This window comes from Schistocerca americana, chromosome 7 (genome assembly GCF_021461395.2).
Source record: "Schistocerca americana isolate TAMUIC-IGC-003095 chromosome 7, iqSchAmer2.1, whole genome shotgun sequence".
NCBI classification, from domain to species: Eukaryota; Metazoa; Arthropoda; class Insecta; order Orthoptera; family Acrididae; genus Schistocerca; species Schistocerca americana.
In genome coordinates, this window is record NC_060125.1 from 287,245,467 (window position 1) to 287,258,053 (window position 12,587).

Here is a 12,587-nt window from a genome sequence, read left to right on the forward strand (position 1 = left end):
ATAAGCGAACCACGTTTCTTGTGGAGCGACGCAAATTCCAAAAGTGGAGGAAATAAAGTGGTGCAGTTCCAGCAGGTGACAGTAATATAAATTACAATTCCATTGACTGACCATCTCACTGGCGTCCAGGTTACAAGAGAAGGGGACAGGCAGATCAGCCATGCCCCAAGATGACTAATGTGGATGATACCACCTCCCCCTCCTTCACATCTTTGGTGGCTAAGATTCTTGCGAAAGACCTATCCGCAATGTGCTTAGCGATGGATGAAGACGTGCAGCGCTGGAACGCACAGGCCACAGTTCCGCCAGTCACTGGCTGGTGTTAGGTCAAGAAGAGAGATCTCGAGAGGGAGCCCTGTCACCATTTGACACCAGAGGAGGAAGCTGCTTCTCCAGCCTAGAGCAGGAAGTGTTCTCAACGATGGTGCTGAAGGAACCACAGAGAATAATACGATGGAAGAACTGGTTTGGAAAAAATTGACACCTTTCGTGCCTCAGTATACACCTCACCTGTCCACCTTAACTTTTTCGGGGGGGACATTCATTTCAAGGGCTAATATAAAGGCATCTGCATCTAATCTATTACCCTTGGACCACTTTGGATGCACTGTGCAAAAAGTATGCTGCTCTGCTCAAGATTAGCCCACAGCTCCTCGCGTAAAGCATCAGATCTCTGTGGAAAATGTTTCCCTAGACCATAAGCAAAGTTTTGTATTAAGCAGTGGTCAGTGATACGGCACCCAGACGACCACATAACTGAAGAGCTACAGTCTGTGATGCTGAGAAAGCTTTAATAATGATCCTTTAATAATTATCCGCTGCATATTTTTCCCACTGACTGAAACTTCTCCAAATTGATCTTCAATATGCTTAACAAAAAATAATAGCTTTGTTACAATGAAAATATCCCCATCAGTTCCAGAAAATCCTCCATATTGGAAAAAATTTTTCACTTTCATACACCTGGCTTGTCCTTCTTCCCATGGGGTAGCCAGAATACGCAAAGCAGTGGAGTTGTAAGTGGGTACACTGAAATGCCTAGGCCTGTCTGATGAGATGGCTGGATCAGAACAGCCATTATTTTCATGTAATTTAAAATGCTTCATGTGGAAAATGTCTGCCATGATGCCAACCATGCCAATCAATGGTTCTCCCTCACAGGCACAATCCAGCCACAGAAAAGGCTATCTATTAAGACGGCCGTTACCATGTATCCTGATGCCGCAGGACGACGGGCATTTACTCATGGCATGCATGGGTAGCTAGGAGCTCAGGAATTAGCGGTGTAATACCTGTGTTGTCATGGGGCTCAACCAAAAAGGTACATAATTGCGCCAAAATGTTGGAAAGGCTACCGCATTGGCTTTAAAGTGCAGGCAAGTCGATGTGGGTATCGCACACAGATGATCTCTAACAACGAACACAGTACATGCCATTTAAATTGTCCTTCCTCAGATGGCCTACACAACAAGAAAATTTGAAAAATGAAGGTAAAACCCAGAAGGAAACCAAAAATTACTTCAGCCGAAAAGTAATGTAAAGTAATGAGATGCATCCTGAGAAAGGAAAGCAGAACCCAAGGAATATCTGGATTAATGTCAAAGGTTGTCACCTTGGGAAAGAGATTAAGAAAAGGAAGGATAGTCAAAGGTCAATGATTCCAGCACAGAAAAGGAAATAGTGCTGTAACAGCTTGGAGACCCGAGATTTCACACATGTCCTCACAAAAAAGCTGGGAGTCCTCTGACAGAAATTAGTGATGTTGCAGATGATACTAACAGTAACCGCAGACTTTTTGCAAGTGATGAAGTTGTCGACAACAAGGTACAGTCTGAAAAAAAGGTACAAATATTTAGCCCCATTTTGATGAGATTTCAAAGGGGTGTAAAGATGGCAACTTGCTTAAATGTTCTGAAACAGAAAAATGTCCACTTTACAAAATCAATAAACATAGTATCCTGGGACTAAAATATCATAGTTGGAACTGGTCAACTTTTACTGATATAATCTGTCGGCATACTCACGAGTGAGCAGCGCTCTTGGAGAGGGAGTGCCCTTTCCACGAAGGACATTGCAACTGCAAACCCAAAATCAGTTCCCGTTTGCTGTCCTGAAGTGCTGTACAATGTGCAGTGGTTTATGTTGATCCTGCTCATGCAATTTTCGTTACTGATATCAGCTAATTCACTCTGTGTATTTTGAAATGTACTTTGTCATTCAGAAGTGATGGATAAGTTTACGTCTCAAGAAAATGTGCACAATACAAAGAGTAATTATTTTTGAGAAAAAGTGTTCAATTGTCTCTAACATAATTTCAGCTTGTATTAAATAGTTGAAACAAAAGGAACTGTTGGTTACTGTTGTCAGTCCCATACTGCAATTCGTACAAAAGTCAGCACAGCCGCAACAGGATGCATGAGAAAGAAGCATGAAAATAAACCACATGGTTTACTCGAACTGCTAAGACATATGAATTTTGGGAGGTAACTCATCCTTACAGATAGTTATACGAAATTTGAGAAAATGACGGAGGACTTCTTTGTCAAACAAAAACATGTTGTCGACATTATGCAAATTTCCTATTGAAATACAACAACAACAAAATTATTTTCCTTGGCAGACAGTTGTTTTGCACAAGATAATGTGTAAAGAGAGTATTCTCTGGAGAAGATCTGAAGAAGTGAGATTCTGGTAGAGAGAACTGATGTGACTCACCGGCAGTGCAGATACTTTGTTAGAGGTAAGGAAATTAAGAGAGCAAGGTAAAAAGTTCTTTTATATTGACAAAATTGGGTGCACAACATTTCTTGTTGTCTGGGTCCTGGCATTCATGGCATCATGGACAATGTTCCTGGAGGCAACAGGCTTATTGCGGTGAACAGTGCATCTAATAATAGCTTTAATTATTAGTCTCCATCCATGTTATTCTCTTCAAAATATTCCCTGTTACACACTACACACCGATGTCAGTGCATTTTCCGAAGTCCAAAACATTTGTGGTACTATCTTTCAGAGAGCTTTTTATCCTCTCACTGACAAAGTTTTAATTTCATCTAGGCTTGTGAAAGAGTGCCCTAAGTTTTCTTTATTTTGGGGAACAAACAGAAGTCACATGGAGCCAATATGGGAGCTACGGTATCATTAAAATACTGTTTTTCTACGAACATTCACCAACAATGCAACGAAATACAAGCTGTTGCATTATCATGATGCACAATTTCATCTCTATCTTGTGTTTCAGAAGAAGGCATCATTTTTTGTATTCCGCATGGTGTTTACACATTTATCTAAAAATAAATGCTCATCTGCACAATGCATAGCCACAGATTTTAAAATGTGCACCATGGCAGGGCCATTACAACTTCATGAAATAGGCTGTAGAAATGCCTTGTGATGTAGCTGAGTGGGCAGAGTGGGGATTGATTCTCTCATAAGTTTACACACGGACTATACTTGTTGTAACAATTTGTTGGGATATGAAATGCGATGATCACGAATGCTCTATTATAGGTAAAGTAGGTGGCAGACTTCGGTTCACTGTTATAATATTAGGGAAACTCAACCAATTTACACATGGGATACTTACTTACCACTTACGCATCACAACTTACATAACACTTATGCATCACACCCTAAAATATTTCTCGTGTGTGGGACCTGTATCAAAAGAACTGTAAATTCATCAAGGAAGGTGAAGGTGCAAGAAGAAATATTGGCACATTCGAGAAGCAAGAGTGAAGATCTTCCAGGCAATGTAATGAGAAGGGCAGTGGACTTTTAGAAGATTTACAATTTAGTAGAACCTATCTAGCTAACTACGATTGTGATTCAGTTTGAGTTAATGGGAAACAAAGCTCGCAAGGAGGAGAACATACTCCTGAGCAATTTGAAATAAATGTTTCTTGCCATCACAACAGAAATGGAAATAAAGTCAAATTATCAAAATTTTGTGACTTGCATACAAAATTATGTACAGAAGGTTCACTCAATTTGTGCACACAATACATTTTTATGTAATGCGATTGGTGGTGGTAAAGACACAATGAAAGCCAAAAGTTTGATCCTTACCTGAAATGATGCCAAAACGAAAATAGGTGTTTCTGGTCTACTCACATGTACCCTTTTAAGTCATATTAACAACTGCAAATCAGAGGTACAGATTTATAAAAAATGTGTCAAAGAAGGGCACATTTGAAACACTTCTAATTTTTGCTGACTTTAAATGCTGATAATGTAGTGAAAACATTCGTAGCAAATATCAGAACTCAATTATTCTGTGACAGGCAAACAGACAATAAAATGACCAGCAATCATGTTTCTCGTGGCCTTCACCTACTACTTACTGCTTTTTACAGTACAAGGAACATTATTATGACAAAATTTTGAAGCAAGTTTGAAAAGAAACTGTGCCATAGGCACTGCCACTGCTTTGCAAACTTCATTTATGTTACCTCTAAGTTCTGCATAAAAAGCTGTACCAGGATGGCAAAAGCTGCAAAACTCTACCCACGCTAGGTCTAGAACAATGGCTTTCCATATTTGAGGATTTTGCAGAGAAAGTTATAACTTGGAACATATTCAAACGGGTCCTTTGTGGCTCATTCGGAACAAATTGCAACAAAATTAAAGACTGACAGGCTAGAGCACCTTCACGATTGTGTCAACTGGCACAGAATCACCTACAGATCAAAGTCCTGACACACTAATGTCCATATTTAAGCAAGCAATCTATAAAGTAGCCACTGATTTTACTACAATAATGCGAAGTAACAATACAATGTCATACTACAACAAACCTCAAGTTTTACTATTTTTATTCTAAAACTCTGTTCTGCAGATATGGCTGGGGAAGAGAGAGTAACACTCCCATATCCTTCTGCTTACTTTGTTTTCCATACCACTGAAAAGATTAGATTCACTCACTCACTCACTGGCCTGTCCTGCCCATACATAAGTTCATTCTATTTATTATTGTTTCAGTGTAGCTTCAGCTGCCACTGCAGTTTGTGGTGTGTGTGTGTGTGTGTGTGTGTGTGTGTGTGTGTGTGTGTGTGTGTGTGTGTGTGCGCGCGCGTGTGTGTGTGTGTGTGTGTGTGTGTGTTCTTAGACAAAGGCCTTGGAAGCTTATATTGTGATCGTCTTTTGTTGTGCCTATCTGCGGCTCAGCATCTCCACTATATGGTGAGTAACAACCTTCCTTTTCATAATACTGTTATTCATTCATTGATTTTTAACGACTTGTTGGTTTTTATGCCAATCAGCAAATGTATGTCAACTAAATTTGAGATCTATCATGCATGCAAATATTCTTCAAAGGTCTAGGAACCACCCCATCTTACCTGAAACGAGGTACCACCTTCCATATCACAAGAAACAGGGACTCAGGTGAAATGGCGCCCTTAGTGCCACCTTGTGTTAAACTTACAAGAACTTTTCTCAACTCCTCTGCCATTATTGCATCATTCATTTCTCTAAGTGTTCTAGACTGATAAACGCGTCTGCCATTTTGCTTAGTTTTTTCTAGTGATGGCAACTGCTTGAAGTAGCAACAAAATTCTTGAATGTTGCTGAAATGAAAAAGACAATAAAATACTACTCATGTCTCATTACTAAAATTATTAGCAGGAATTTAAAAACTCACCTCAAAGACTGTAGTACTGCATTCATGAAACAGGTATTACCTAAGTTTCTTATACCAACAACTTTCTTCTCCCTCCTTAATTTGGCATTATTATTTTTTGGTTTGTCAACTTTTTCTATATGCTGTTTTTTGTACTTCACTTCACCGTTAACATCTGATGTGGAATACCTATTTAAAATATTGTCTGTATTTCAATCATTAGTGGGTTCAAGTAATAACATTCTTCTTACAATCTGTGTTGTACAAATGAAACTATTAAGTTATTGCTTACCCTCCAACGTTACAAATCCTGTAATAACAATATACATTAATTCAGAATCAACACCACACTGCAAAGCCAACTTTAATCCAGTATACTAACCAAAAATTATACATTGTTCATTAAATTAATTTGAAACAATGGAGAAAATGAACGCATAACATGAATATAATATCATTTAAGGTCTGAAGACCAATTTCTTCTGTAGATTTGTAGATTCAATCCTCTTTTTTGTTCCAGTCATCCATTCTAAGAAGAAATTCAGTGAACTAGTCGGCTGGAGTAGCAATTTCGTAGAAATCTAAATATGTTGACTGGTTTTGAATACATCCGGATTGCTACCAACTTAAGCCATCAGAACTCTGTGTTTAATGCATCCAACATGTCAATAAATGATATTTTATACATTCAACACAGGAAACAATCAAGTGTTCATTAACAGAGTTTTGTGGAAGCATATGCTATGCATACATTGTTGTCTCCTTATTAACAATGGTAGTGTCTACATAGGAATCAATACTGCCCCATGTCATTAGATTTCTCAAAATCAAATACTTCCACCTACCTTTCTCTGAGTGCACAAACAGTTCCTGAACAACAGAGTAAATACCATCACAGTTTCCAAGCTAAATTAGAAGTCTAATTACACTGAAAGTTATTCGACAGTGATCTTGTCAAAAGTCATCCTCTGGGTTGCCCCACACATCTTTCAACGTACTCTCAACATATATTTTCACATAATGAATAAAACCTCAACAACACACAAAATCTCCTTGGAACATTGGTTTGTAAGAGCTGAAAAATTTTCCACCTGGAAGTCAAACCCTTGTTGACTGTAGTCCTTATTAACATCATAAGAACATAAATTTTAGGTGAAGTTTATAACTTAGACTAACAACTTATTAAAGAACCTCACTCTTAAATTTTGCAATTTGTAGATTTGTGTATTACAACAAAATAAAATACAAATTGCTGGTACAGCACAAGCATGAACAGACAGTTTTTAACACAGTGGTAAAATTAACTTGAAGGGGGCTTAGCAATGTTTCAACGCATTTAAATATGCCTTAGACAGTGCTTCAAGTTCTACGAAATATCTGTTACCAGGAAAATATAAGTTATCATAATAGCAATAAAAAAATAAATCCTTTAATGTCCTGTGCCAATTATGAATGAAATTTCTGTTATCAAATGTCACCCAGCAATGGACTCTGAAGCTGAAGCTGAAAGGCAGTTTAGATAAAAATATCAGATGAACATTAAAACAAAATTGTAACTGTGGATATAATGGAAATACCTCTGCTGCACACTCAGAAGCACACCATTAACCAATCACACCTAGAAAACCTGAGAGATCACACGCTTGTATCTAAGTTTTTTACAGGCTTCTATCAAGCAAGTTCATCTTCAGTCTTACACCAGGTATTTACTTGCACGTCTGAATGGATAGATATTAGTAACGATTGACAGCCATCTGAAATTCTAAATTATTTCGCTGAACACAATTGTCTTGGCATTAACATTAAAATTTGTGCCAGGCCAGGACTCGAATCTTGATTTCCCGCTCATCGCAAGCAGTCACCTTAACCACTTCGGCTACCTGTGTATGTCTCTCTGACTGACCCAAACTTCCGTTTATTGCACTGTCTACATCCCTTCACCACAGTCCCCTACTTTCATCATTTAATGCTCAAAGCATTACTCTGAACTCTGCCCCGGTGACAAGACTGAGGAACCAAGACCCATGTTATTATAGTCTTGCGAATGCCCTGGAATTTAATATTTACTTGCATTTCTGGATCTATATATGTTCAATAACAGACAGTATGTCTATAAGTAACACAATTGATGCCAAGATATTTCCATTCAGCAAATTTATTTCAAATTAGAGCATGCAGAAGACATCAACAGAGAAAATTATGGTGTATTCATTACGAGCTCTTGGGCTTTGGGTGATCACTGGTTGGTTGGTTTGGGGGAAGGGACCAAACAGCGAGGTCATCGGTCCCATTTGATTAGGGAAGGATAGGAAAGGAAGTTGGTCGTGCCCTTTAAAAGGGACCATCCCAGCATTTTCTTGAAGTGATTTAGGGAAACCACGGAAAACCTAAATCAGGATGGCCAATCGTGGGATTGAACCAACGTCCGTCCGTCCTGAATGCGAGTCCAGCATGCTAACCACTGCGTCACCTCACTCGATGGGTTATCATTATTGTCAGAAGGTAAAGCTGAAGACATGCTAGGAGAAACCTACTGAAGGACCTCATGGAAAAATAAATTACACACTTTTTCCAAGGGATTGGCACGTCATATATATATGGAGTACAATGCAGATTTTAAGTTCTATAAATTTTGCACATGGTTTAAATTTTGAGGAGAAATTTCCAAAACATGCCATTCCAACAGCAGCAGCTAAAGAAAATAGATAAATAACTGTAGGTTCTAGACATTCCTCACAAACAACTGAATTTATCAGCTCTCAGGCCATTCCACATTAAGTGGACCAGGGGTCTCAGTTCGGCTATTTCCAAATATAATGAAATTTAATAGGAAGGTTCCACAATATCTCAGATGAGAAGAGAAAGTTTCAGCTCGGTATCTCCTTTGATTGCATCTTTACAGCCTCTTGCAGATAAGAGTACCAAGTTTGCATGATCTACGTGCATGCTATAGTGCCAACTTCAGATTACTTCTATGAAAGGTACTTTCAATTTAGAAGGCCCTACTTTTGTATACCAGTACCTAAACAACTTTCTCTGCTTAATAAAAATATATTACTGATTATTATTCTTAATACATCTGGCGACCCCCATATCTTCAGAAATGTCAGAAAATTCATACAATGAGAGCCCATTATTAACTAGCCATTAATCACCATTTTATGGGTGGATTCAGCTAAGAATTTGTAATATGACACTCAGCCATGCTGTGTTCTTGCACTTCTTGTACAACAGCCTCTGTCCTCCTCGATCAAAATATGCGTACCTTTGAAATTCATGAGAATGTTTTTGGTGGACAATTTTAGGTATTTTTGGGGAACCATGTCCTACGAAACTGTCTGTTCTTTAATCTTTTTTTCTTTCTGTATTTACAAAGTACATTCTTTAAGCTTCCGAAGCTACAGAGTTTACACCACACCAACTTACAGATGAAAAACATTCCTCAAAATTATGCTAGAATGCCCATGAGTATACAGAAATTAAAATCTCTGAAAAACATTTTTTGTCAATAAAAATAAAAGTGTAGTTATGTACGAATCAATACCAGCAACAAGCAGCAATAAAACAAAAGAAAATGCAGAATGTTAGAACTTTCAACACACTACACAACTAGAATAACTCTTTCACATTTTAGACTGAATAAATTGCCCATGTTGTCTTGCTCTGATTGTGAGTAAATGTATTGCCTCCCTCCAGATGATATTGGTGGTGATTTTGTGACTTTTAAATATATATGCTGCTCGGAAATCCAGCTCGATGGATGGTAGAAGCAATGTGCAGGACCATGGAGATGAACACAGTTGACAACGCATCATTTTATTGTAATGGAACTTCAGATACACTTCTCACCCAACAAGCACAGTCATACACACATTTACATCTATTCTCTGCAATCCATCATGAAGTGCATGGTGGCAGGCAGTATCATTGTACCAGTTATAACTGTTTCTTTCCGTTCCATTCATGTATGGTGCACAGGAAGAGTGGTTGTCCGAATGATTCTGTGCATGCTGTAATTACTCTAATCTTGTCCTCACAAACCCTATGTGAGTGATAAGTAGGGGGTTTCTGCACATTTCTGAGTTGTCATTTAAAGCCAGTTCTTGAAATTTTGTTGGTGGACTTTCTTGGAATAGTTTATATCTATATTCAAGAGTCTGCCAGTTCAGTTTCTTCAGCATCTGTGTGACACCCCCATGTGCCAAACAAACCTGTGACCATTTGTGCATTCATGACCATACCAGCTACATACTGCTTGCATTTTAATGTTTAAATTGAAACAACTAGAACTTCATCACCTACATTAACTGTAACTGCTGCAGTATCATTGCAAACTCTGCTTACTCTGACATTGTTTAAACAAATGGGCTTGAAACCAGGGATTCTCTCTCGTCCCGGCAATTGTGTGGCCTTTGGCAAACAATCTTTCCTGATCGAACTGAATTTGTTATCTTTCTTCCTGTGTAACAAAAGAAAGTTGGTGCCTAAAATATTACACTTGTAGAATTTAAAGGCATTAAGAAGTGACAACATATGTTTATCTAAATGTTTCTGCAAACTAGTATGAGACGCAAGTATTTTACCTGTTTCTTCAATTCCATCACAAGGAGATTTTCTGTGGCTGGTTGCAAAGACAGCAGGTATACCCATGTCTTTTTCTTGCAGACATATACTGAAAAAAATTCTTATACTGACAGCATATCCACCACTAAAGTAGTAAATGTGCTCAATTTCTCATACTGTTGACTTCATATATTTAATCAGTCTCGTTATGACCACATTAACTGCATGGTATCATGATGAAAGCAATCACAATTAACAGAAATGCTGATGTCCTGTAGTTCTTTACCACCACAGTAAACTACAGAGGAATGCAATGTGGCTGGGCTTTTCTCCCAATGAAACCCTTGAACAACACCTTTAAAAACAAATCGAAACATCACCTCACCATCTTCAATATTTTGTTTCAGGTGCGTCAGATACGGAATTTGATGTTTTGAAATGAAATGTTAGGTTGTCAGGTCATGAATTTTTAGAACCAGTTCATCCATGAACTCTTCTGCAGTTGCATGTCAGGTATCTAGTGTACCCCTGTCACTATGAATCCATTGTTCATCTTTTATCACTTTTGGCACATATTCTTTGAACACATCTGCCACATAAGTTTCCAGTTCAGTTTTTCCATGGCGCTGTTTACAGCATTGCAGCATGAGCTTTCAATTCCGGTAACAGCACGTTTTCTTGATTAGTTCCTTGTAATCACCAACTTTTGTAAGCGTTGCAGCCAACATCAGTTTGGCATGCCGACGCGTTAGAAATACACAAATAGTTTATTTACCAGCAGCACCAACTTGGATACACCACTTTGGCCTGAATTCATTAAATTTTGAGAAGCCTAAATCACTGTGATATTGGTTACAGATAGGTTATGAACATTTCCTTGAAGTTACAAAGTAGGAGCCCTTCTACTCACAAATTTTTTCACCGCCCACTCTCACTTCTATACGTAATTATATTTGCCTCTGCATAGCCAAGACAATTCACCACCTTCACAGTACCTGATGAGAGGATGCTAATCTTATTGATGTTTTTTTCCTTCCCCATCTGCTGGTATTGCCATGACGCCAGCCTCCGTTCTTAATTTCCTTGCCTGTTTCAGCTTTCTTGAAGAAACACTAAATTCTTTTTCTGTTTGTTCTACACTCCAGCTGCTAGGAGCCATAACTGAAATTTCCACCACATGTAACCTATTTACTTCCTTCTGCCTAAACATTTAACGGATACAGATATTACATGACAGCATTAGAGGATTTCAACTAACCTATTTGTTACAATCAGTCAGTAAGGGGCTGCAAGATTCTTAAGAAAATGTGTATTGGTGACAATTGGTTCACTCTGTAAGAGCCAAAAATAATACGTGATAAAGTTGGTGAATACACCAGCCATACGTTTAAGAATTAAGTGTTAAGAAAAGGAAACTGTCCTAGACTATAGTATTCCTTATAGTCCTCAACTAAATGGGAATGCAGAGAGACTATATATGACAATAATGAACAAGGCTACATGAGGGGGGAAAAAAAAAAGAAGAGGATTGCCAAAATGTAAAAAGAACACCTGAGATACCTACAAGTACCAATAATTATGGCATTTTCTTTAAAAAGAAGAAGAAGAAGAAGACGAAGATGACACTATTCATCTAAATGTATATTGTGATGCTGATCATGCGCAAGATTTAAGAGACAGGAAGAGTAGATGTGCACACATTGTTCTCCATAATAGTTTTCACGTCAGCTGGTGTTCCAAGAAGCGAAGTGTAACAGCTACTTCATCAATGAAGCAGAATAAATTTCAGCAGCAGAATGCACTAAAGAAATAAAACACATCAAGATCCCATCACAAGAGTTGTCAAGAAGAAATGTGAAGATCATACCTCATGCAGATAATGTGCTATCCGAACAGTCATATCAGGATAGTTAGACGAATCTAACATATAGACGTGAAATTTGACTACGTCAATGGATAGTACAGTGAAGACTGGTTTGGAATGAAGTGCAACAGTACAAAGCAACAATTAAGCATACTGACCAAAGCTCTGCAAAGATCAAAGTTTGAGAAATTCTGGAATGCTACTGCAAATCAATTACGATAACTTACTAGTTTTACAACAATGTTAAGTGACAACTGTTTAGTGTTTGATTAACTGAAATTGTGAAACTCATGATTTAAATTTATTGAAAACAAACATTGTATTTTATTGGGAGGTTTAAAGTGTTAAAGAACAAATAAAAACATTGTTTGCTGTGTTTTTAAGCGCTGGCAATCATAAAAAAATAATGTGGTATCTAAGAGTTTATATATGAGAACAATATCTGTGTGGTCATTTGTTGTAACAACATAGTAACTTCTGCCATTTCTAATCATATTGTGTGTATTATTACATTTCCAATAAAGTGAACACATTGTTGCT

General features: G+C 37.9%; 1 protein-coding gene across 1 annotated transcript in view; it reads right to left on the reverse strand.

The window, feature by feature from the left end:
• LOC124622463 (ubiquitin carboxyl-terminal hydrolase 3-like) overlaps positions 1 to 12,587 on the reverse strand; it is an 80,266-nt gene that overhangs the window by 61,367 nt on the left and 6,312 nt on the right. The window contains exons 4-5 of the mRNA XM_047148166.1: positions 5,642 to 5,809; positions 5,340 to 5,567 (exon numbers count right to left, since the gene is read on the reverse strand). Coding sequence (XP_047004122.1) covers positions 5,340 to 5,567; positions 5,642 to 5,809 — 396 coding nt within the window. The remainder of the gene's footprint in view (positions 1 to 5,339; positions 5,568 to 5,641; positions 5,810 to 12,587) is intronic.